General features: G+C 39.5%; 2 protein-coding genes across 9 annotated transcripts in view; one reads left to right on the top strand and one right to left on the bottom strand.

Annotated features, from left to right (window-relative positions):
- Window positions 1-10,533, top strand: part of EPB41L2 (erythrocyte membrane protein band 4.1 like 2) — a 198,700-nt gene extending 188,167 nt beyond the window's left edge. For all 8 annotated transcript variants that reach the window (XM_045544357.1, XM_045544356.1, XM_045544353.1 and 5 more), the window contains one exon: window positions 9,294-10,533. The gene's annotated coding sequence lies outside the window, so the exon portion shown is untranslated. The remainder of the gene's footprint in view (window positions 1-9,293) is intronic.
- Window positions 10,534-14,765: 4,232 nt separating this feature from the next.
- SMLR1 (small leucine rich protein 1) overlaps window positions 14,766-26,286 on the bottom strand; it is a 62,398-nt gene continuing 50,877 nt past the window's right edge. The window contains 3 exon segments of the mRNA XM_045542245.1: window positions 14,766-15,134; window positions 21,836-21,987; window positions 21,989-22,094. Of these exon segments, the coding sequence (XP_045398201.1) occupies window positions 15,052-15,134; window positions 21,836-21,987; window positions 21,989-22,094 (341 nt within the window). The 3' untranslated portion in view covers window positions 14,766-15,051.

The following is a 26,286-nucleotide window of genomic DNA, read 5'->3' as shown; positions in this document are numbered from 1 at the left end:
AGCATAGCAGATTTGCTGGGTTCAGGTCTCCTTGTTAGTTGTGTGACCATGGCAGTGCTGTCATCTTTAACCTAGGGATGATATAGAATTTACAGAGGTCAGCAATGAACCTTTTTGCTCTTAAAAGTCAAACAAAAATTGAAATTTTCTACCCCAGAGATGTTGAGTTTGAGATGCCCGTAAAATGTCCAAGTGGGGAGGGCTAGGAAGCACAAGAGCTTTGAGAGCACAACAGGCTTCTGAGCAGGAGGGAGATTTACGAGTCACCTGAAAGCATCCAGTGCTTGAAGAAGCCTGCAGTGTGGGCGGTGTTTGTTCTCCAGGGCCAGCTTGGAGAGTTGAGGCCTGGGGGACAGAGGACGTAAAGAAGGAAAAAGGGGGTCATACAAGATAACTTCAAGAAGGAGAGAAGAATAATCAAGGATGAAATATGACAGAGAAGCCAGTGAGCACGTCTTTGGGAATTGGTGGTACAGAAGCCAACCTGGGGCTGTCATCAGAGCTTCAGGCAGGCAGTAGGGAGGGAGCCCTGTGGCAGGTTGAGGACGTAGGGATTTTACACAGTGCTTTTAAGCTGAAAACACAGTAACAAGGCCTTTTGCTCTTCCATCAGCTCTGCCTATCTTCATCCGAGAACATGGAGAGCATTAGGTCTCCTGGAGCTATTGGAGCTGATGCTGTGATTAATAAAAACCCAATCAACCCATCACTCCCTTGAACCTCTTAGATACACTCTGAGCCCCACCCCGCAATGAATAACTGAATCAGTAGTGTTGCTTTCTGTACCATTGTGCATACACAGACACCAGTTTCTAAACAAGACAAACTTGGGTTCAAACCAACATTTCAGAGCCAGGATGATGATGTGCAGGGTTTCAAAACATGATCTCGCAAGCCAAACAGGAAATTAACATCAGCTATATAACTGACTTGATGAGAAAAAAGAGAAAAGAACCATGTTGGCTGAACTGAGCTGAAGCTAATCGTGAGCTACTCACTTGTGTGTGGGCCCTGCCAAGCACCACCCCTGACCTTGAAAGAGAATCACAACCCTACTGACTTCCCAATGACTATTTTCAGTTCAGGAGACAGGAATTTTCCAGGCATATCAAATGTGTTGCATTTTTATTTTGTTCTGTTTGCCTGGTTGTGCTAGTCTCAGACCTAAAATTAGCCTCTTATTACAGCTTAGGTTTCAATATAGATTAATGACACCTAAAATGAAGACTTCTACATAGAAATAAAAAGCCAGCTTTGGTTTAGTGAGTTTTAGGCACAGCTAGTTTTCACTCTGAAGTGTTATGGAATATTCTAATGTAACATTTATAAATCTGGCAGGTGTTATCAATGAGTCAGTTACAATATATTTGAACTCCCCAGCACAAGAGGTGCTGGCTGCCACTGCCTCGTGCATGTTTTAACACAGGGAGTCACTAATTCCTCAGGGCTTGCTCTTGGACATAACCATTATTGATTATTTTTTCAAATGAAACTATTTTTTTTCTGGTAATAAAAGAGAGATTATGATGTTTTAAAAGGAAGAGGCAGTAGAAAATGTCAGTGACCCATAAGTCCTCTGCTCCCAAGGGTAGATAATCTCTTTTAACAGTGTATGTGTGTGTACACACAAATACACACACATATATACTCTCCACTCACATCCACACACACCCTTCTGTTTATATAGGCTGGTATAGTCATTGTATCACATCCTGTTTTTTTTTTCCCACTTAACAGTACATTGTAGATATCTGTTCTTATTGTTACCTCATTATTTTTCAGCAGCTATTGAATGGATACATGATGGTTTACCTATACAGTCCTATTAATGGGCACTCACATTATGCCTCAGTTTTCACAGTTATCACACAGCTACTGAGATTATACTTATTTGTACATTTTTGTGTATTGATCTCATTGTTTCTCTGGGGCAAATATCTTTAAAACTTTGGGTTGGTACGCCATCAAGGGTTTTTGACGTATTGCCAAACTGCCCTCATTAGAGGTTCTGCAGCATTGACTTCTATGAGCAGTTTATGAGAACCTTGCCAACACTAAATATTATAAGACATTTTTCAAAATCTTTGCCAATGTGATCAGGAAAGAGCACTTGTTTCTCCCGTTTTTTTAATTGTGAGGAAAGAGCATTTTTTAGTTGTATTTTTTTATTGCTAGTGAGGTTGGAATACAGAAACACAGATGCTACACACACGGGTGTGTGTGTGCACACATGTATTATGTGATTTGCATTTCTTTGAATTGACAGTTTGTGTCCTTTGTCTATTTTTCTATTCTGGTGTTTATTATCTTTTTTTCCTCTTACAGATTGGTTAGTTATTAACCAATATCACAAATGCTACATTTCCCCCAGTTTTTTATTATTAGTAAGGATTTGCAGTGGTACCAAAAAGGGGTGAGAGGCACAAGATAAAATTGACCAGTTGGAGACATGTAGGTCATATTCAGAATTTTGTTATGGAGCCAAAAGTAGGTCTTAGAATTTGAATTAATAATTATTAATGCTTAAAACTGGAAGATATCCAGCAATTTTAGAAAAATCCCTGACAACACAGCATTTGCTGTCCCTCATGGCTACAGTGTGGAGGCTAAGCAGGCGCGGCCAGCCTTAGACCAGGAGGAGCTGTGTGTGTCCACAGAGCCAGCGCTCTTCCTATCCCTTATCTTATATTGAGGTCCTTGGTGCCTCTTCTCCCCACTCCTATATGTCACCCACCTGGCCTCTGAAGGGGGTGGGAGCTAAGGTTATGACTTTGTTACCCTGTTATTCCAGTGTATGTATTTAAGCATATGGAAATTTCAAGAAAATTTAATTTTAAACTCTATATAGAGCATCTTTGTCTCTATCCTCCTCAACTTTTTTTTTTTTTTTTTTGAGATAGAGTCTTGTTCTGTCACCATGGTTAGAGTGCAGTGGCATCATCATAGCTCACTGCAACCTCAAACTCCTAGGCTCAAGCAATCCTTTTGCCTCAGCCTCCTGAGTGGCTGGGACTACAGGTGTGTGCCACCACGCTCTGCTAATTTTTTTCTGTTTTTAGTAAAGATGAGGTCTCGCTGTTGCTCAGGCTGGTCTCGAACTCCTGAGCTCAAGTGATCTTCCCACCTAGCCTCCCAGAGTGCTAAGATTACAGGCATGAACCACTGTGCCTGGCCTATGATGTAATTCTGTTGGCTTCCCCCCACCCCATCCCCAAGTTCCTGTTCTTCAATCTTATATTACATATTAGTCCCTATTACTTTCACTCATGGATTCATTAATATATATTATCAGCCTGCTCTGTTCAAGGGACTATTATAGTTGCGTGTGAGAGAGAAAGGCATAGGAACATTCATACAAATAACATTTAGGGTAAAAAAATAGTATGTTTCAAGAGATACCTAGGATAAAGGATTGTGAAAGTTAACAGGAAAAACTCCTCTGATTGGCAGACCAGGAAAAACCTCCCCCAAAAGAGTAGCAGGAAAGCTCTTCTGTGCAGAGCATGAGGATGGATGCAGGGTGATTGGGCAGAGAGGAAGGAACATGTAGGAAAACAGTGGGATGGATACCAGGGAGAACAAACCTACATTGTGGCCATGTGTCACATTTCCAGCATAGCTGGAAAGATTTGTTGAAGGCAAACTGCAGAGGGTCTTACATGCCGTGTCTACCTTTGTTTAGGCTTTGCTTTGCAGGTCATTGCATCGGGTATTCAAGCATGGGAACAGCATTTTCAGCACCATCCTTTAGTAATACTAATTTATCAGTGGTGTGTGGGATTGACTACCAGGGTGCTACATTAGATGAAGTCCCCTGTAAGGAAACCATTATTCAGGCAATTGTTAATGGGGAAACTGAACTGGACACCTCTAACTTTAAGAGTAGAACTAAATTTAACTTGGAAGCAAAACCAGGGGTGAAATATCATATGTGAAAATCTATAAAAATTAAATGTAGTGTTTCTTCTCTTTTCCATCAAATGAAGCTCAGTACCTATATTACTCTTGGGAGTGAAATTGCAGTAGTGTGTAGGCCTTTGAGAGCAATATAATTCCTTCGAAGGAGACAGGGCTCAGGCAGGACAGCCCAGTCCAGAAAGGCCTGAATAGGAGACATAGGCCTCACAGGGCCCACGGAAGAGCCTCTTGAGGAGATGGGGGCTCCAAACAGCATTAACGAGTTCCAGCAAACCAGGAAAAGCAAAAACATTTTGCTGAATTATTTGTAGAACAGGAACTGAGCTTCATTTGACTGGAAAGGAAAAAAAACACTAGATTTAATTTTCCCCAATATCCAGCAGGTACACAATACCCGTGAGAAAGACAATAGCAATAGGCCAGGGATAGCAGATAAATGTTCTCAGGACCACTGTACACTCCTAAAAATTATGGAAGAGCCCAAGGAGCTTTTGTTTATGAGTTATAGTTACTGAAATTTATCATAGTGGAAATCAAAACTGAGAAGTTTAAAAAATATTTGTCAAGTTAAAAATAATCAGTTAGTGAAAGAAGACTGTCTGGAAAGGCTACATGTTATATGATTTCAACTATATGACATCCTGGAAAAGGCAAAATGATTGAGACAATAAAAAGATCAGTGGTTGCCACTGATCTCATGAGAAAAGTCTTAAAATATCAGGAAGCTATCAAGCTCATGGTGACTAAAATACTATTTTCCAACATTCTAATTTTCACCTAAAAGCTTGAATTTTGTCATTGGCAACAAGGACTGTCAATTGTTTTTCTCGAAGCGGCAGGCTCACTTCATTTGCAAGAAAAGGCCAGCCATGTATCCAAACTGAATAACACAGTTTGTCATCAATTCTCTCAAGTAAAAAAAGATGGTTTATGAAAAAGGCAGGTGCTTCAACTCACAGTTCAAACAGTCATACAAACACTTTCTTTTCCTCTAGACGTTGTCTTACTTCTGTGTGCAGTGGGAATGTTATGTGTGTGCTTTCTGTTTCATGACATAGAATGTTAAAAAGACATGTACTCAAGGGTTGAGGTATCAGAAAATTAATATTTTTTCTTTTGCATCAAGGACATCCTTAGGCGAACCTGACTTAGTGTTTCCCTGCGAGTGCATGCTGGCAAAGAATCAGGCAACTTCCAGTAAAGTTTCATGCCATCGCTTTGACCTATGTATACTGAGATGCCAGCAGGTTTACTCACCATTGTTGCACCGTTGGTGAAAATGTCAACACACTGAAAAGGACAAATAATGTCTTAACGTGATCAGGAAAACAGTTTTGACTCTCCGACATCCTTAGAGAGTCTTGGCAGCCCTCAGGATCTGCAGACCACACTTTGTCTATATTACAGTGGTAATATAAAGATTTTAAGAATTCACTGTTTCCTGGGTTAACCAAATGGAAATTTAATATACTTGCATTTTTTACTCTAAGAGTCTTACAATTTAAACAATGGAGATTTGGTTTAAAAATTAAAATCAAATATGCCATTTGAGAATCAAAGAAGAATAAAATGAAAGTTTAGCATTAGAAACAACTGTCAGATTCATAAAGTATCATATTTAAAATTGAACTTTATACCTGAGCACATGGACTTCATTTTTATTTATATGTATATTCTATTCCTAGTTTCATAATCTCTGATTATATTACTGTTCTGTGGTAATTGAATATTCGTTAATCTGAAGAAATGTTTCTTTGCATTATTATTTTTATTGTTTTCTTGTATTTTGGAAAAAACTATATTTTTGCATTTTTATTGAGACTTTGAATGAGTACTTTACCACTTAAAGGCAGTGTTTCTAGTGGTTTATGTCAAAGGCTTTTAAAAATCAATTTACTGAATCCGTTTCTAGAGTAGAGCACTCTCAAGATTCAGATCCATATGTGAGCCCCTTGTCTCTGGAAACTCTAAGGTTGTCCTTTACAGATGAGATCATAGAACTTCTATGTGTGAACTTGACTTGTTTCACCACTGCTCTTTGGGCTTACAGGGAAAGATCAATAAGAACTCTGAATCCTCTGTGATGGCTGAAGGCAAGGTACACAAGCAGCACGTATCCATGAAGAACTTGCACATAGAATTAGGCCTGTGATTAGACGAAGAATAGCCACATTGACATATTCTCACATTGGCCAAAAGAGGGGGACACAGGCCAGGGAATGTGACTGTAGGAGCTAGAAATGTTTACTGACATTGTATAGTCTAGGAGTGGGAAACCGAAGCATGGGAAAGAAGCAGTGGTTTGAGTGTTTTTGTTTTTGTTGACTTGACCACAATTCTAATTCATAAAGTATAATCCATATACTTAACAGCTATGATCTTATCCCAATTCAGGGCTAACCTTATGATGTTGTAAAAGTGGAAGCAGGGTGAATTAATGCCTATGATTAATGCCTGTCAGTTTGTATTGACAAAGTAAAGATGTCCAGACTTCTACAAATATGAGGTAGAATTCAAGCTTTAGAAGAAAGAGTTCTTGAAACTTTTACAGCTCTTACATGAACCAGTGCTAGTTTTCATTTTGGTTGGGATATGTGATAAATCATTTAGATTTGAAATCTGATCTGTAAAGAATTGTCAAATATTAAGTTTGTTTCTCACAGATAGATGCCAAAAGACAGAGAAGTGTAACATGTCCGATGCTTGTGTAGCAATGACATGGGTAATTCCTTCTTTGTCTTTTCCCTTCCTGACTTAAAAGCTAAATGTTTTGTATTTAGGGACACATTTCCACATATGTTTAAGTACATAAAGCAGTCAAAAAAGATAAGTGGATGTGTAAATAAAATCTTCATACAGTAAGTTGTTCCCTATTCATTCACAGCAATAAGGCACCGGGGGTGTTCTTGACATACTTAATATCTAATTAACTCAGTGTTATACTTCATCTACTGCTCTTTTAAAGAACAAGGAAATAAATTTAATTTTAATGTTAACATTACAATAAATGTAATTTTCTTTCATTCTGAAATATGGAATCCTGAGCGTACATCAAGGTCATCATTTGTGATACTTATTACCAGAAAAAAAAATTAGTTTGTTATACTTTCTAGTGCTTTGATTATGAATAAGTGGGAATGAATTATATTTGAGGTTACATGGGTAACTATGTCATTTTCTCTGTATTTAGCTTAGTAAATGTTGAAGTTTTTTGAGATAAAGATCTATTTCCTTCAATTCCTATATACTCCTAGTTTCCTGTAATAACTTTGAAACAAATTTAATTTTAGCTTTCCTTTACAAATTTATGACTCATTAAAAAGTGAAATCTTTATTTTTGATGAAAACGGATTCAAAGAAATAAAGTGACACAGTCAGAGAATAGAATCCTAAACATTGTTCTCTGTAGGTTTTCTTTCAGGCCCTGGTAACCTCAGGGGTTCGTTTTCTGTAATGTAGCTAGGCTAGGCAAGATGGCGGCTGTGTTCAACAAATGGTGCGCAGTCACTAAGCAAAGCAAACAGAGACATTAATACCAGCTTTCAAAGAACAAGAATAGGTAGCAAGACTGAAGGTCTCGTATAACTGCCAAGTCCAATCTGATTGGTAGTTTTATCCATTTCCTCTCACTGTCCCCCACATTCCTTTTTATAATTTCTAACCTAAAAAAGGACTTTGTGTTTTCTCCATTGATTTTTTTTTTTTTTTTGAGTCCCTGCCTAGAATCAAGCAGAAGTACTAAAAAGTAATGAAATAGCCTAAGGCAGACACAACAGGTTAGGAAACAATGAATTCAATTAATCTGTCCTGAATAATCAAGAGGGTGTAATATTATCTGTGATAAATCTAAATGTTGGGGAGTTTTTTCATTAAAGCAAGACTTAATTTTGTCTAACCAAAAGAATGTACATTCTAATTGACTTTGGGACCAGTGTCTCTTAGGACAATAATTGCCACTCTCCACTGTCCTCTGTAATTACCTATCATTTTGCCAAAACTTCCAACCAAACCGAAATAGAAAATGAAACAATTGCCGCCCTAAAACCCTTTTTGTCTTTCAGGACCAAGGTACCATCATGTTTTGTGGTCTTCTCTCCTACCTACCTACCTTTGATTAGGGGCTTCCCCAAGACCTATACTCACATGAAACTTAGTCCTGTCTGGTCTCACTTACCCCTTCCTTCTTACTCTGAAATCTACGTCTCTAGTCCATGCCTCACCCGGGCTCTATGCCTTCGTTCACTCTTTTTTGTTTGTCCTAAGCCCCAGACTCTAAACCCCATAGTCCTCTGTGATACTGTCTTCTTACCACCACACTCTGATTCTTCTTCAGTGGCGCCTCTCGGGTTTCTCTGTTCCCCTGATTTCCGTACAACCACTCAAGTCTGAGTCCTTGCCAGCTAGCAGTAATGCCTGGCATTTGCCATCTTCCCATCCAGCCTGGACCCCTGCAGTGGTCTCCTGACTGGTGTTCCTGCCCCTACTCCTCTCTGCCTTCAGCCATCACACTGAAGCCACAGCGGTGTTTTCAAAACATAAATCAGGCCATGCCAAACCCTTGCCCTAAACCAAAGGAGAAGCAGTTCCAACCTCCTTTCCTAGGCTTACCGTGCCCTGCATGCACTGGTCACCCCCTGGCTCTTTGACGTACATTTTGCCCCTCCCTGGCTCTTGTCTGAATTCTCTTTCTCAATTCATTCTTTTTTCTTTTTCTTCCCCCTGCCCTGCCCCGGATGTATTAGATGATGTTCATACTTCTCAGGCTAGTATTAAAGATTAGACCTAATATTTCTTACCTTCCATTACTCGCTCGCTATACCAATCCTTAGCTTTCATAATGTTTGTTTCTTCACCATTCTATTTCTCTCATTCGTTTCTGCCTCCTCCCCCCACATACATCGTTATGCCCATCTTAATATCATAGTAAGTACCAGGTACCTCCTCACTCCCACGCCCCCCTCCTCATTTCCTCCTCCCGCGCTCTCCACCTGAAGCGCCCTTTCTGTTCATTTCAGTGAAGGCAAAATGGACGGTGGTTTCGCCCTCCCTGAGTCTAGCTTGGAACCTACTCTGGGTTCTCTTTTTTAGATTCTTTCCATACAAATTGTCTCTGTTTTACACTAATTAATTCTTTTGCAGTGTATTCTTATTTGCCAGTGGCTTCTAGTGTGCTTGTCAGTTCTCCAGATATTTTAAGCCCCTCAAGGGTGGAATAGCTGCTCGTGCTTGTCATCTGGTAAACATACTATTTACTGCAGGGCTAGGCGGATAGTAGCTGTTGATTACTTGATTGGAAACTTGATGAATGTTACGTAACATTTTTTGCAAGCCTTTCTTGATGGAATGTTTAAGACTTGTCTCTTTTTCTCTCCTAGAAAGTCATTTTTAAAACAACATTCAACTTCGTGAACCTGAAGAATTTTGACCATTCCAAGTCTTAATGCCACACCACTACTCCAGCGAATTTATGCTACAACTGGTAACGATGACCAGAAGCCTGAAGAATTAAAATGCCAACACCAAACCTTACCTTAACAGCTCTGGTCTACATTGTTCCCACCCATTTTAATATATTGTTTTGTGTTATAACCACTTTTAAATAGTCTTAGTTCTTTCTTTTCTTTTTTTTAATTAAGGGGTTTTGTTTTTGTTTCCTGTTTACTTTGTGTACAACTACCTGCTTTTTGTGGCTCATTCTGATCAAATGACAGTGAACGAAGCCAGCCCCCGCTGGTAAGGTGCTGTTCACTTGAACAGGTGCTGTTGTGCGGAAAGGAAACTCTGTGACTAATGTAGGTAGTGACTTTCCTTCTTCCAGATTCTTTCCATTGAATTCTCACAGTACGTATTTACAGAGTTTTCCAAGGGCAGTAAATATACTGTATGAGAAAATATTAATACAGATTAAAAGCATTTCTTACATTTTGAAAATTTTCTAATGTTTCAGCATTTCACTGGGGATGTTTTTTATATTGGACCCTTTGACTTTCCAGTCCTGTGACTTTTTACTCTTAGTAGAGAGTCTGAATCTCCAGACTGGAGAATTACGAAGTTCGCTGACCGCGCACTGTGCTCAGAGACCTGCCGTGCCACAGTGCCCGTGCTTCTCACACACACCCTCTCGGCAGCATTCCAGAACAGGAGGGAGAAAGAAAACCCTTTCCTCCCTTCTACTAAAAGATTCAGGCAGCTTAAAACCTTAGTGCTTTCTTTTTAACATATCCAAATTTCAATACTTTCCATTATTTGAACACTTGGTTAGAGCACTTGCTTTGTATTAAACCTCCTTGTGTATAAGTAAAACTGACCTTTTGTTATTGAGCAGGCATATCTCTTTCAGATAGTTTGATGATTCACACAGGTTTGAGGACACTGGGAAGAGAGGTAGGGGGCTAGGGTGGTTTTTTGTTGGTTGCAAGAATGTTAAACCATTTAAAGCTGACACCAGAGACCTGATAGGGACTTATTAACTGTATTGAACGTTTTTCCCCTTGCTTTTGATCCTATGTATAGTTATGATGCCAGATTAGATTTATAGCAGCTTCAAGTTGTATTAAATGATATTTTGCTTTCTGTAATACTGTTATAAAAAATAAAGTTTGTTTTATTCTCTAAGCTCACTGCTTCTCTTTTTATAAAGGTTTAAAATAATAAACTCGAGTGGTATTTCCTATCAGAAGTCATAGTAATTTGTGGTATGTAGCATTTTTAAAATCTAGTTTCAGCTCTGTTTTATAATTTGACGATGCTGCCAGCATCACTGATTAGAAAGGGCGAAAGCAAAGTTGAAAGTTTGTAAATCTGATGTTTAACGCTCCAGATTCCTTCTGCCTGGGTAAATAATCCAGCCCAGCTTTTACAGATTCTCCAAGGGATATTTTTGCTTATTTTCTTTGTGTATTTTTTGTTTTGTTTTCAGGAAACATTTTAGCGGTACCATCTGAATCTTGCTTCTCTGATTCATGTCCTTTACTTTGTGTCTACTGAGCCCTAATGTGTCAGGCAAACCAGACTTTGCTGACGGCCTGCATCTGCGTCTAAGTGACTCGGCTTATTGTAAAGCTTTTGCCAAGGCACAGCGGATTATCTTTTAAATATACTTTTCTTTTAAATATCCAGCAAATGGCCAACAGGGTATATTCCTTTTAAAATGTTACATAGCATTTTTTTTTCACTAGTCATTTAAAATAAGTGTGTTAAGTATAATTTGCATAGCTGTCATCTTTGAGAACTCTTTCCACTAAATTATCTCTCACCTTGTGAAAGGCCTTTCTCAGTTTCTCTGTAATTATTACAAAAACAACTCTCTAGAGAAGGCTGTTTCAGCAAGCCAAGCCTTAGCAATACTATGGAACCAAATGTGAATCTGTAAGTATATTTCTCATCAGAAAGTTTGTATGCGTAGCATTCACATCTAAATCACAGGTTGATCTTCCCAGGGTGTTTTGAGAACTGTTTTCCTTCATACTTCTAGTGATAACAGCAGTGATAGGAAGAAAGTTTGTCCTTACAGTTCCCATGGACTAGGAAATCCAGTGTTCGGTTAGGGCTCAGCTTTATTCAGCTGAGACAGCAAGGGCAGCATTTGGGGTCCTGGAGGCATCTAGAACATTTCTCAGGACTTAGGACTCACAGAGCCACTCAGGACAATGTTGATTATTAATCCCACATGACTATAGCAGCAAGGCTGCCTTTTTTAGTATTCTGTATGCCTTAGAAAATATTTCTCTAGATGTTATAATCTCACCTGGTAAACTGGGCTTCCAAAACCCCATATGATAGATTAAACAGAAAAGTAAATCAATAGGTTTTGTAATGTGGATTTGAAAAATTTAAAAAGTGGAAAGAATAGTTTAAAATTTCCAATCTGTTTGATGGTAATTATTCATTTGATGGTATTTTTGAAGACATGTTTCCTGCTGTTCTGTTTGTCACTCATATGTTAGGATATATTAATATATGCCATTGCCTAAATTTTCATGAACTCAGAGGTCTCTTCTGATTGGCACACTAATTATAAAGTCAGAAAGCAAGGATGTCATGAGCATGCTTTGAAAATTCTAATCATTTTTATAAATAAATCAGAACATTTATTTCCAAAGTGTTTAACATTCTGAATTCTGAGAGAGTTAAGAACTCTACTTTCTGAGATCTGATTTTGCCAAAGAACTTAAGATTTCAACCAAAGCTGTTTTTGTTGTCTAGGAGTGTTTGTTCTTGATTTTCCAATTGCTACTAAATTATGTCTAGAAAATTCTGGAGACTATTACCTGGCCAGATTAATTATATGTTTTTTTTAAAGGGTTTGCAAATAATATGTCAGAAAACACAACATATGCCCTTCCTTGCCCAATTTTCTGTTTTTTCAACTTCTACAGGTTCAGGATGTGGAGTGGTCATGGACTTGCAGGTTCCCAACATCAAATTGCTAAATTACCAACACGATGAACAAGAGACATGGAAAGATAATATTAACAGCTTTGGGCTACCTCTGTAAAATTTTTTTTTGGTAAATTTTCATTGAGAAATGATGGCAACATGACAGAACTTAAAGCACCTATAATTTTACTGAAGGTCTCCAGTTGGAGGAACATGTTCTTACTGGGGAACTCTTTCAGATACTAAAACATTAGAAATACGATTAGAAATTGGTTCATTAGATTTGGAGTCAGAGTCTTCTGTTCAAATCCTGGCTCTGTCAGTTTCAGGCTATCTTCCCCTAGGCATACTTACTCTTAGGTAAAAAAAAAAAAAAAAATATTATTAAGAAATGAGATTAGGAACTATTGGAGTGAGACCACCAGTCTGGGCCCTGGTGAAAGGCCCTGGAGAATAAGATGCTCCTGAATGTAGGATCGTGTCAGGAGACTGCCCGGCTGGTCAAGGTGGAGGCCGAGACGGCCTGTTTGTTCAGCAGCAATGAAGAGGACTGAAGCGGTCCAGGCCCAAATACGATCTTAAACTGGACCCAGGAGATGCAAAGAGCAAAGACGTGACTGCAGCTGCTTGGCTGTGCTTGGCAAATGATTTGACAAATGTATTAGCAGTGCCTTCAAGCAGATGATAATGAAACCCTTGGGACTTCTCTCTATGGGAAAACTTAACATGTTTTTCTACATATTAAAAACATTCACAAATCTAGTCGATTTTATTGGAGTTTCTTTACTGTCATTTGATGGCAAAAGAACAAAATCAAAAAATCTCGGGTGTTGCTTTAAACTACTTGGTTGTGCTCACGTATGTGTGGAGCTCATGTGTTGCCACAATGGCTGACACGTGTGGACCAGCACCCACCAGAGGCAAAACTCAGGCTCTGAAGGGCCTGTCACTGAGGAAGGTGGAGCAAACCCTGATGGCTGAGCCACAGATTTGGCTGGCAGCTGCCTGAGATGGGAATGCGAGTGTCCTTTCACACCTTCTGTTAAAGAAAGCATTCTTACATAAGCTGATTTCCACCAGGGGCTAAAAAGAGATCCCACCCAGAACTGAGAGAATATTGTTATTCCTTCCATATGGCATGAGCACTGTTACTCTGAGTCACCTCCGTCTGTAAGTCCCAGCAGACATTTTCATTATAATCAAGTGCAATAAACTGTAGAAATGAGTGTCTTTAGTCAAACAATAAGTAAAATATGTATCAGTGCAAGACGTGCAAATGGCAGCTGCTCACTGGATGGGTAGAAAGATTTTTGGGGTGGACCTGAGAGGAAGAAGCAGAAAATGTCTTGCACAGGTGGTGCATTCTTGCTTTTGGTCATCCACGCAATCTCTTATGTCACTACCAAAATTGGTGCATTTCTTAGAGGTGACCAAAGTCACCATGTTTTATAAAGTGAATCACAATAATAGCCTGTTAGAGTCGTGTGCAAAGATTGGAATGTAACCAGACTTAAACTTAGAAAGTATTGAACATCGTTGGTTAATGTCAACTTGAGAATGTGGAAAGCACAATAGTAACCACGATCTATTGAGTTATTTATTTAGTTAGTGAGACAGAGTCTTGCTCTGTTGCCCTGGCTAGAATACAGTGGTGTCATCATAGCTCCCTGCAATCTCAGACTCCTGGACTCAAGTGATCCTCCTGCCTCAGCCTTCCAAGTGGCTGGGACCATAGGCATGCACCACCAAGCCTGGCTAATTTTTCTATTTTTTGTAGAGACAGGGTCTCACTCTTGCTCAGGCTGGTCTCAAACTCCTGAGCTCAAGCCATCCTCTCGCCTTGGCCTCCCAGAGTGCTAGCTTTGTAGGTGTGAGCCACCACCCCTGGCCCACAATCTTTTTTAACTGCCACCTTGACTTAAGTGTTTCTTTTCAATTATCTGTGTTGGCCCTTTAGGGGTCCCACTGAAAGAGAATTCTGTTAATGAAATGTTGACTTTTTTCCATATTTAGAAATAGCTCCCTGGTATTTTGGTTTTACAGGCTACTTGCCTTATTCTCCTCAGGAATTGTGTGAACATTCTGTTCTCCTTTCCTTTTCCCTGTTTCCAAGTCATGTCATGCGAAAAGCTACATTCATGGGTGAGCCATACCTAGTATTGTGAGATTCTACTTGTTTTGTATGTTGTTTGTGACAATGATTTGTGAAAGCACTTGGGAAAAGGAGAGACACAAACTCAGGTCCAAAAATGACACCTGAGTGGTGTCATTTACGAGTTACTGAACTGCAAGAGGAACACATGGAAATACTCTTAAATAGGAACTCTACTGAGCCCTCTCCAAGACATTCCTCTTTTGCTATTCAGTTGATCTCTACCAGAGTTTCTTTGTCTCTAAAACCAGAATCATATGGGCTTCCATGGGATTATGTAATAACTTCAGAATTTTATTTTAAAAATATACCCTTCAGAACAGACATAGTCACAATAAAAGTAAAAAAGTTATGTGTCCAGTCCATAGACAAATCCAAGAAAATCTTCTTAGTACTTTTTCTGTTTCAGCTGAGACTCTCAGAAGTCCTCTTGGACAATAGCTGCCACTTTTCAATATGGTTCAGAACAAGCATCTTAGTGTACTATTTTTGCTGTGGTTCTAGTTTGTCAATCTACTTAATTAGCTAAACTGTGGACCGTTGCTCTCTGACCAGTAGAAATTAAATCCATTGTGCTTCAGCTATTGGAAAGTCCCCACCAGTCACGTCCGCTTCCTTCTTTGGGACAGGGAAGAGCCATCCTTGCGTTTGTGTTGTCGGTCATAAGTCTGGGACAGCTCATTAACTGAAAGAAAAAACATGATTTAATAATTTGGAGACAGACAGCTGAATGCCATTGGTCATTTACAACTTATAAGTATTGGCCAGCATTTCTGATGCTGGTGGCCTTGGTGAGTCACAGAAGTCCAGGTCTTCAGAGCAAGTCCTGCTACAGGATGTCTATGTCTTCAACCACTTCCAATAGATGTGTAAACGCTTCTTTCTAAATAATGGCCCTAGCTAGAATGAACAAAATACCACTGTGATGAAAATTGTTCCACGATAGATTAGGTGTTGATTAAATTGAGGCCCACACATTCAATAAGCATTTATTAAGTATGTATAAAGGCCAGAGCTTGGAGATATGGAAATAAGTCAGGGTTTCTGCCCCTCTTCTCCCTCCCAAAAATGTGTTTGAGCATTTATAGTTTTTAGACAAGTCAAATTAGTCTTCTCCTTCAGACCTTTTGGCAGTTTTTACTGACGACTCTGTTTCAGCCTTTCACAACTGCACATTCCTTAACCCCTTAAAATATTTTGTTAAAGCTACTCAACCAAAAAAAAAAAACCTCATCAATGACATCTAGTTACTAAATCTAGTGGCATTTTCCAATCTCTTGTTTCTTTCCTCAGTGGCATTGACAAAATTACCTCCCCGCCCCCCGTCATTCTCCTTCCTTTGGCTACGATTAATATTCTGTACCATCTTTCTATATGCTTTTATTTGCTCCTGTAACCTAAATTATTATCTCTGGTGATAACCAAATTTGATCTTTAACCCTGGGATCCCTTTTGAGATCCTGACACATATTCCTTGAGATCTTCCTGGTACATCAGAGAACGTGTCTCTCTTCCTGACTGCCACCAGCACACACAACTGATCCTGTGTTTGCCCTCAAAAGTCTTATTTTCAGAATTACAATTAATCAAATCAAGCTAGAGACTAGGAGCTTCTAATCTCATGGGAGATAATAAACATGTTTATAGAGTTGAACCTGAAAATGTTCTCTTTGGCTCCCATATCAGGTCCATGCAATTTATCTCTTGCCTGATACTTTATATGCCATGCACCCAGGACATGTGCACTTTCCTGACCTGGATTCTTCTAGGCCTCCACAAGTGTTTGCATCCTAGTCAGGAGAGGGTGCATATGCGATGGTAACATGAGCCTCAAGATTTAATAGCCAATGTTTATTGAACACTTGCTATGTGCCAGACACTGTGTGAATCTCTTTGCATGTCTTCTTATTGAATAGTTGCAATGACATTATGAGCCAGTCACCATTATTCTTAATTTACAGATGAGCACACTGAGGCAAAGAGAAATCAAGATGGGGTAATTTGTTCAATATCACAGAAATGGATGGATTCAGGATTTGATCTCAGGCAGTCTGACTCCAGAGTCCACACATTCAAGCACTGGGTCCCACTGCCTTTCCACAAAGATTGTTGCTATTTCAAAGGTGTTCCTTCAAGATGGCGCATGGCTTAGACTATAAACTCATTAAAACATGAGTAATTTCTTCTTTATTCTTAATTACCAATGGCTAACTGCACAACAGGTGCTTTGAATGAGGGACCAGGATACAAATGGTAGAGCTGAAAATGGGTGACCTGAATAATGAGATTGAAAGAAGTGAACTATTAAGAATCAAGAGAACTAGAATAGAGAGGCCAGGAGGAAGCTCATCAATCTCTAATGAATCATCTATCCAGTGAATAAAGTGTCTGTACTAGGCACCATGTGGAGAGCGAGAGAAATAAAATGATTTGTCCTTCTAAAAGAGCTTGCAATTTGGCCATCACTTTATTTCAATGGATCTATTAAGGACAATGCGCAAAGAGAGATTAGAAAGGCAGGTGGCCTTGAAAACACTCGAGTTTGTTATTATGGAAAATTCTGCAAGCAATGAAGTTTTCCCTGGTGGACCACAGGTGAAGAAATGTAATCCCCTGTGACTCAGAGGTAGATCTTTATGCGGAGGAATCACCATCATCAATAATTATAATTACTCTTCTTATATAAAGAGATTGATCAAATTCTTGCCTTGTTTAAAGTTCTCCCACAGATGGTGGTTAATTTTTTTGCCTGAGCCAAAAAGATTCTTTTATTCAACAGATGACCTACTCAGTGTTCAATACTGCTGGGGTAGTGTGTTGGCTGAGAGAGTTAGCTCTGGAGCCAGACAGCCAGGGTTCAAATCCTCTCTCTACCTCTTTCTGGGTGGGTGCCCTTGGGAAATTTAATTAATTCAAGACAATTTTAATAATATCTATTGTAATGACACAAAGAGTGCCACCTTGGAATTTATGAGCCAGCAGGGATAATAATGACCAACAGTTGTTCAGACCAGGCACTGTTAAGGACTTTATATGTATCACCTCACTTAAGCCACAAACCAACCCCACCAATCCTATAGTTATGTCCTGATATTATTTCTGTCTTGCATGTGACGAAATTGGAGCTTCAAGAGATTGAGTGGCCATTGTTACAGAGCCAAAAATCAAACCCATTTGGTTTGACTCCATAGTCTGAGCTCCTAACAATTTTACTGTGCGAACCCTTAAGTTATTTTTTTTCCAAGTAACAATTTTTTTTCTCTTTGGTTGCTGACCACTAAAATGTATTCATGAAGTTCAGTGAAAGACACCTCACCACCGTGTTATGTTTTCAGTTCTTCAGTTATCTGTTTCAGAATGTAAGTTGCGGAAGGTCAGAACCTGATCAAAACCCAACCTTATTTTGGATCTAATGCCATACAAAAACTTTTAGGTGTCAAGTAGACATTTTTTTTTTTTCTTTTGGGTAATGACTATTTTTGGCCATGTTGGCTGTTTTAGAGAGCAATTTGTTCTTGATCGGGGTGATGGTATTTTGGGGTGGGGTAGCACTGGAATTAGAGGGTTAGGACTCTCAGGACTTGGGGAGATGAGACAATGAAAACTTCCACCCTAGGAGATGTCATTTGTCCACAGCAGTGGTTGATGAAGCGTTCGGCTATGGAAAGTTCAAGACTCAGACCTCCATTCCAAGAGCGACCTACTCCTCCTCAAGGCCATTGACACAGATTGAAGAGTGCAGGATGCTAGAGGATTTTCTTTCTTCCTTTGTGAGAAAATTGATGTTCTCTACATACTAATTAAATTTACATGCACCATTACCTCCTAAGGCTTGAAGTGGAGGGATTAATGTTGAATGATTACAATACCTCCACATGCTTTCTATCACATCTTAAAACGGCCCTTTCGTCTGACAGACCTGGCTATATGAGACAGGCAAGCTGGTTTTCTGTTTTAGAATGCAGGACTCTGGGGTTCTGTGAATGTGCCAGTTCATCTATCAACGTCCCTCTCTTTACAGGAACAAAATAGGAATGATTACACTCGCCGTAACCCTGCTCGGAAGATTAACGACATGACATTTGACCATCTGTTTGCCGTTTTTAAGTGGATGTTGTGAAATGGAGATACACACTGGTGATATTTTATTTTGGGCCAAGTGATCTCATTTGCCCTCAAACCGGAGAGAGGATATTACTAGTTAACCTTAGGAAAATGGCTACAGAAGGAACTGTAATTTTTTTAAAGCTACATTTTCTTGGAGTTTGTGGGTGTTTTTTTTTTCCCCAGAAGAAAGGAGTATTTGAAGTTAAAGAGACCAGATCTACATAAAAATGAAAACATCCATAGTCTAAGGTTGTCCGCTAATACTGGGAAATGTAATTAAGAATTACTCCAAAAAAACGCACAGATTCCATTTGAAAAAGAGGGGGAAATATAAGCAAATGATAGTTTGAATATAACATTCTTGAGAAAATAATATACTACAGGTTGTTTGCCCATCAGCTGCCACCCTGGCCAAGAATCTCCAAGAGATAGTGCTCAGGGCCCCCAAACTTTCCTCACCCTGGCATGCCTAAGACCCAGTGTCAGCGGAATGAAAACTGACAACAGGAGGGACCACTTTTGTCCACTCAGCTGTGCAGTCCTCGCTCGGTATCCTCCAGGTGGTTGGCAGCCACTGGTAACAGTGCTTCTAGTCATTGGTATTCTTTTCAACAGTAACCTTCAGATAGGACCCCCATTACATCAAGTAACTGATGCACGGATTTCTGTTCTGCCCTAACAAGTAGCTCCTTCCACCTCTGCACTCACTCCTCCTGTGCTTCTTCCCTGCAGCCTGGAAGCTCTAGGCACACTTCAGTGAGAGCAAGCCAACGCGGGAGACCACGGAGAGAAGCCGCAGAAAGTAGAGGCTCATTACATCTCTGGGGTGCCCCTTAGCTGTTCAGGGGATCCTGCCTCTGGCGAGAGTGCTCAGCTCTGGCATTTGGGAAAAGACTTAAGAAGAAGGTCATTCTTACAGCCTTTTGACCAGACATTTAATGAGGCGAGGGCCAGAAACATACAGATTTGTAGTATCTCCTCTAACGTCTGATGATTTTGCCACTTTTGTGGTTTTCTAGAACTGGTACTATTTTTGCTCAGTTTTGAAAGCCCATAATTAAAGTCTGCTCTGGTATGTAGGACAATCCATGGATTACGGTAGATTCAAAAATATTTGTTGAACAAATGAATGAATGAGAAGCATTGCTATCCAGAAGTATGATGTAAAGGTGGAGTAAGTCTTAAAGGTGGTGAAAGGACTCTACCCAGAGAACATTGGCCCTCATCCTGTGAGGCTGACATTCTTGCTGTCCCTTAGGTTAGCTCCTATGCTGCAAAAACTGACAGCTTTGAGAAGGAAGGGACAGACATATAGTTGGGGCAAGTCTAGAAGTCAAGAAAGGCTCAGTAGCATATCAGAATTTGGAGATGCTACTGCCTGGCACTGTGGATGGCACATTCCCTGCACTTCCCTGGCATCAGCCCCCTGTGATGCCAGGCCACGTCCTCAACTGCAAGTTGACTTTTCCAGGGTATTCTGTCACAATGTGATTGATATGCTTTTACCCCAGAATTATCTATGTAAAATACTATAGACCCATTTAAATGTTCTAGATGTTTTCCTATAGATGAGTGAAGCTATAAATCCAAGATTTGCTCTCTTTTGCAGAGTCTGACCAAAATACCAATGTCCCCCTGAATTATCTGGCCTGTGATAACAGGTAGGTAGAGGTTAGTAAGAAACCTGGAAATCCACAAGGCTATCTTGACCTGTTATTTCCCTTATTTCTTGCTTGATACATTTTTGAGATACTGAAAATTTTATCCAGCCAAGAGACATCTGGAGATGAAACTTGGAAACTACGTGGAGTATCCAAGTCCCTGACAGTGACATGTGCATCCTTTTACTGTACTGAAGGTGCTGAATGTCAGTGGGAGCCAGGGATGCATGTGACTGACGGTGGTTGTTGCAACCACTCTGAGAGTCCTTCTGAGTTGAAAGGCAGAAAAGAAGCTGTAGTCAGGATCTTGGGGATGTCTAATTTTCTCTTCCTTTTTTTGGAGGCTCTTTCCATGGCTCAGTGGTAATGAATGACTGGGTAGCAGGACATCCAGCAGACTGGTCTTGGGGCAGTGGAGGATAAACCGACTTAATAAAGAAAAGGATTTAGCACATGAATCCAGTAGAGTGAGACAGAATATGGCTTGATCAGTCAACAAGAGAGCTGTTCATAAAAATGAGACACAAAAATTGAAAGGCTAGGGGGATATTTTAGTTAGTTCTGATGGAAAAGTTGCAATTCCATAATATACTCTATGTCCTCTAGGGTTTCTGTATGTTCTAAATCTCAACTTAGAAATAAATATCCCCAATTGTACTTCTATAAGATTTTAGGTTAAATGTTATAGCATTAGCCATTTAAGATTCTGAATATCTGTTTATATGGTAACATACATGAAGGCATTGTTTGGACTTGGCAAGTTTTTGTGGAAGAGGAGAGGTTTTCAAATTTGTTTTTTTAGTAGCTTAATACAACACCATCTAAATTAAGAAATATGACCGGTCTTTGTTGATATTGCTAAAATAGTTATTAACCTCTATGATATTAATCTAATGTTTACTGGGTAGCGTGTTGACACATAGTCTAACAACTCACAGCCCAATTTCATTAATATTAATTATAGCAGAATAAACATCTCAATCCAGAACTCAAATGCCCATTCCAAATCACCTCAAGCTTCTTGAGTTTTTACAACTATACTCTCACGGAAAGTCTATACCAGGGTCAAATATCTATCTATCAGGGCTTTACATTTGCCAAACACTGTGACGGCACAATGATTAGGACATTTCCTGACTAGAAGTTCAGAGGATGAGAAAGAAGTGTTTGTATGCACACACACGGGCACATACACATGCATGAACATACATGGGCACACACAAGTACATACATGCACACAGGCACATATACTCATACATCTGTCACATAGAGAAGGCAGACCATGAACAATGTTTTAATGTTTGCAAATCTATCACCTTGAGAGACAGAGACAAGCAACCACATGCGAAAAGTGCTGACTCACAGTTTGTGAGGTGCTACAGTCGAGGAGTCCCTGCAGCTGGCCTGCCCTCACATTCTAGCCCACGATCCACACTGCTGAAAGGCTCAAGCTCTGCCAAACTCACCAAATCTTGAGAGAGGGCTTATGGAGAAGTACCTACAAATCAAAAGGGTGTGTTTCTCCAGGCCTCCCAGAAACCCTGGCAATGCATTGGCCTGTTTCAAAGGTGTGCCACAGGGAAGGACGCCAGCCCTTCCTGGGTGGCTTCATGCTCACCCTCAGTCAGTTTGATCCTGAAGTAGGCAATGAGGAGGAGCAGCAGCAAGGTCACAGGCAGGAAGATCCCAAAGAAAAGGAACCAGCCGGGAAGCTCCTCCAGGAAAGCCGACAGCACAGAACTCATGGTCAGCCGCATAGACCTGCCGGGTGGGAGTCACTCGGGACGGGGAAGCTTTGCTCTGAGTCTGTGCTTCTTTTCTTCTGGGGCTCTGGCCTTTGCTCAGCACCTCTCGGTGGAACTTTTGTGGACTTTGCTCTATTTAAATAGCTCCATGAATTCTGATAGGATTGCTGGCAGGTTACTCTGTAACTCAGCTACAAAGTGTAGAGGAATTGAAAGGCAGATCTTCCAAACTCTTCCACAGATGAGAATTTATCTGACAGGGGTGGGGATGACCCTGGGAGGCTAAGATTTCTTTGCATTCAGTCTATTGGAATGAAAAGTACCTGACTTCAAGTGAATCTCATTGTTTTATATATATATATATATATATATATATATATATTTTTTTTTTCTATATGTTTCCAGGTACAGGAAGAGTTTTTCCTACACTTTCTAAATTTTAGAGTTAAAAATTACTTAACACATGGACTGCCACACTAGAAAAAAAAATTTTTTTCCCTTGGGGCCACAGTGTTTTATTGTAAAAATAGAATAAAAACTTTGAAAAACAAATGATCATTCCTAATTTAATGAAAAATTTGTTATTTTTTATTGTTTTCTGTGCGTGAGTTATATGCAATTAAATTGTCAATATTAATTGTAACAATAAGAACATCAACAAGTAAGATTTTCACGAACCAATTGCAGTTGCATATGCTTCACGAGGCCCCAGGCTCAAAAGTAGCATGAGTTAAATGCAACTCACATGGCAGTTGATGTGTTAATAGTCATGCTACTATATCTGTGTGCCTGTATCTAGAAAATGTGAATTTTTCTTCATACATAGTTGATGTAATTAAGACCAAGGAAAGAGAAATTAGATTATTTCCACATTGAAAAACTCTTTCTGGAAGCTTTGTCATGTTTGAACATGTTTGTCATGTTCTTTCTTCCCATTTGATCCCATTTGGCAAGCCTTCATTGAACGCCTAGATAAAGGTAAGTAAGAAAAACAGCAAATAAATAAATGACAGTAATGTGAGCTTCCAGGTGTGCTACTCTGAATAATTCTCTGAGAGGTGAATTGGTTTATCCATCTTTCAACAAACATTTAATTCTATCAGAACCCAACCTCTGGACTAGGTGCTGGATGTGCAAGGAAGAGTAAGTCATGGTCCCTCCCCTCAGAGAGTGGGAACAGACACAAACAGATCATGGCCACAAGGAAACATGGTGGAGTGTCTGGTGAGGTGGCTCCTTCTCCACTCAATGCATCAGTGTTAGCGGGCCATGTTAGCTTGCACCCTTCACTCTGCCCAGCTGGCCCTTTCCTGTGGCCCACCCTTAGCAGTAGAAGGTGGCCCCTAAATGACAATGGCATGGGTTGTGTGCTAACTCCAAAGTTTCTGGGAAAAGAAAGATCAATAAACTGACAAATGTCAAAGTTGACATGGAATTGTTGACTACGTTGAGCTGTTTATTGATGGCTTTAGTGAAAATTTTCCAGAGATACTGGTCTATAAACTACAACTGACTAAAAGAATCATCTCCATATTCAAAGGATCCTTTGGAGAATTTGGAGCAATTTTGGTGGGGAGGAATTGGCAACCACCTTTTTGGGCTCGTTCCTCCTCTCACATTCTAAGCCTGTCTCCAGCCCCTTTTAGTGAGGGACTGGAAGATCTATCAAGGACAAGGTGCTGCTAGCGCCTCCCAAATTCTTTTTATCAGGGAGATTGCGTGGTCTTGCAGAGTTTTAGTCCCAGCTGTAAAGTCTGTACCCTAATTTACAAAATAATAGAACTTGAGAGGGTCTTTGGGGTGCTTGCCTGGCATTCCTGAGCAGTGAACAGTAGATCATTTTCATGTTCATAGGAGTTTTAGAATCAGCTTATCAATTTCTGTAAAAAAAGCCCTGGTGGGACTTTGATTGGGATTGTGTTGAATCTATAGATCAATATGAGGAGATAATCAGTATTTTAACAAGACTGAGTCTTTTGACCCATGAACATGATATATTTTTCCATTTATTTGGGTCTTTAACATCTCTCATTTTTTGCAGATCAAGAAAAAATAATTCTATGCTTTATACAGAACCAGAAAAGGGCCCAAATAACCAAAGCAACCGTAAGCAAAAGGATCAAATTGGGAAGCATCACTTTACCAGACTTCAACCTATACTACTACAAGTCTATAATAACCAAAACAGCATGTACTGGCACAAGAACAGAGACATAGATCAATGAATCAGAACAGATAACCCAGATATAAAACCATCCTCATATTTTCATCTGATCTTTGACGAAGCAAACAAAAATACACACTGGGAAAAAGAATCGCTATTCAATAAATGGTGCTGGAAAAATTAGATAGCCACATGCAGAAGACTGAAACAGGATCTGCACTTCTCACCACTCAACAGTAGTTTTCAGAATGCCAGTCTTGAACATCTTTCTTCAGATTTATCACAAGTATTAAATATTTTATATCTTATGCTATTGTAAAGTGTATTGCTTTTAAAATTTTAATTTCTCATTGTTCATTGCTAGTGTAAAAGATTTTCTTAATTTACAAAAAAATACCTCATCATGGAAACTTCTAGATGATTAAACATCAGAATTGATTAAAATATCCTTCAGAGATTGAGAACTTTGATCTATAAAGGCTCTTATCTCAATCTAAAATGGTCACTTGGGGCTACATTTGGTAGACACAGGAGCTATAGAAAGATGGAGTGTTTGGAACATTGGTAATCTTTCTGATTTATCAGATTTTGGGGTGGCGTCCCATAGGGAGTGTGAAGTTTCTTACCACAATAACCACAAATTCTTTACCTGGATTTTTGCCTTGTAGGAACAATTATTAATGTCATTAGAAATAGCTACATTGGTGAAAATGAAGGACATATTATATCGGGATTTAAGCCCTCCTGTTCATTTCCTTAGTAGCAAATACTCTCACTGTTGATTTACATGATGATTTAAGGCAAAAGTGATTACAAAATCTGAAATTCAGGGGAAAATTCCTTGGAGATTACTGGCATAGCACCTATGGACTACTAGTGACAGCTGGCCTATCGTAGCCAATTGTGACTATTTATGCCAAACCTGCCAGGTATCTGACTTGGATTCTGCATTTGTCTGACTGAGCCATAAAGAATGACTCACTGCAGTGACACACTGTGGAGCAATGCAAGTCCTGACGTTCATCAGCAGAAGGTGCCAAAGAACCATCAACTGATATCTGGAATATCAAATTACATACAGCTACAAAACCAACACAAAAAACCAAATACAAACAAAACTAATGAATTTCAAATGAAATGGTTTGATTTAATTCCATGGGTGATGTTTTGTTGAAATGAAGCATCACTCACCATGTAAATGTAATTCTGACTATTCCAGTGAGAACTCTTCTGCGTATGAAAGCCTACATTCCTCCGGTTCTTGTTGACTGCCCCTCTGAACTTTGCTCATTAGCTTATGTCAATTAGAGCAGTATCACTTGGCAGCAATACTACAGTAAACACAAAGATAAGGGCCCTTATGGTGAGCATTGTAGAGGGGAAGGGCATGCCTCTAATCCTTGCTTGGGTGAGGCAAAGACAGAATGTAACCAAAATGCTTGTACCTCATAGTATCCTGAAATAAACAAACAAAAAAGATACCTGTCACTAGAAACAATATTGTATCTTATATTATTGTTTATTATAATGTATTATTGTATATTATATTATGTTATAATATAATATAAAAGCATGGCTGTCACTAGAAAAATAAGAAAGATAAGGGCCCTTAAAATCATGTGGCAATAGGTTACAAGGTGTTCATGCGGAAAAAAAAAAAAAATCTCCACTTTGTGAACTTTGAGAAAAGGCCCACCATTCATTATACATATTTGCAGGTAACAAATATTTATTGAGGGCTCAACATGTGCCCTAGAGGCACTGATTTGGGGGATGTGGACATATTCATGGATCAAAGCGTCTGTCCTTGTGGAGCTTATGTTCCAGTCAGGTAGGCAGACAAAAAGCAACAGCAGGTAACCGTTATTGAATGCTCGTGCTGTTCCAGGTATAGTCTAAGCACTACACATGTTAGAACTCATTACATTCCTGTAACGATGCCTTCAAAGTAAGAATCATATCTGTCATCACCATTTTACAGATGAAGAAGCTCATGGGACTTTCATATTAATAACTTGTCAAGGATCAAACAACTACAAAGTGGCAGTCAGGATTTAAACCAGAGCCCAAATTCTTATCCTCTATGCTTCACTATACTCTACAGCCTCTCAACCTCTTAGAGCTACACATACATAATGTTGAGTAGTGATTAGTGCTCTA

The sequence above is a fragment of the Lemur catta genome, chromosome 2 (genome assembly GCF_020740605.2).
Source record: "Lemur catta isolate mLemCat1 chromosome 2, mLemCat1.pri, whole genome shotgun sequence".
Taxonomy (NCBI): Eukaryota; Metazoa; Chordata; class Mammalia; order Primates; family Lemuridae; genus Lemur; species Lemur catta.
The sequence above is the reverse complement of the archived record's forward strand: the minus strand, read 5'-3'. Positions and strand labels throughout refer to the sequence as shown.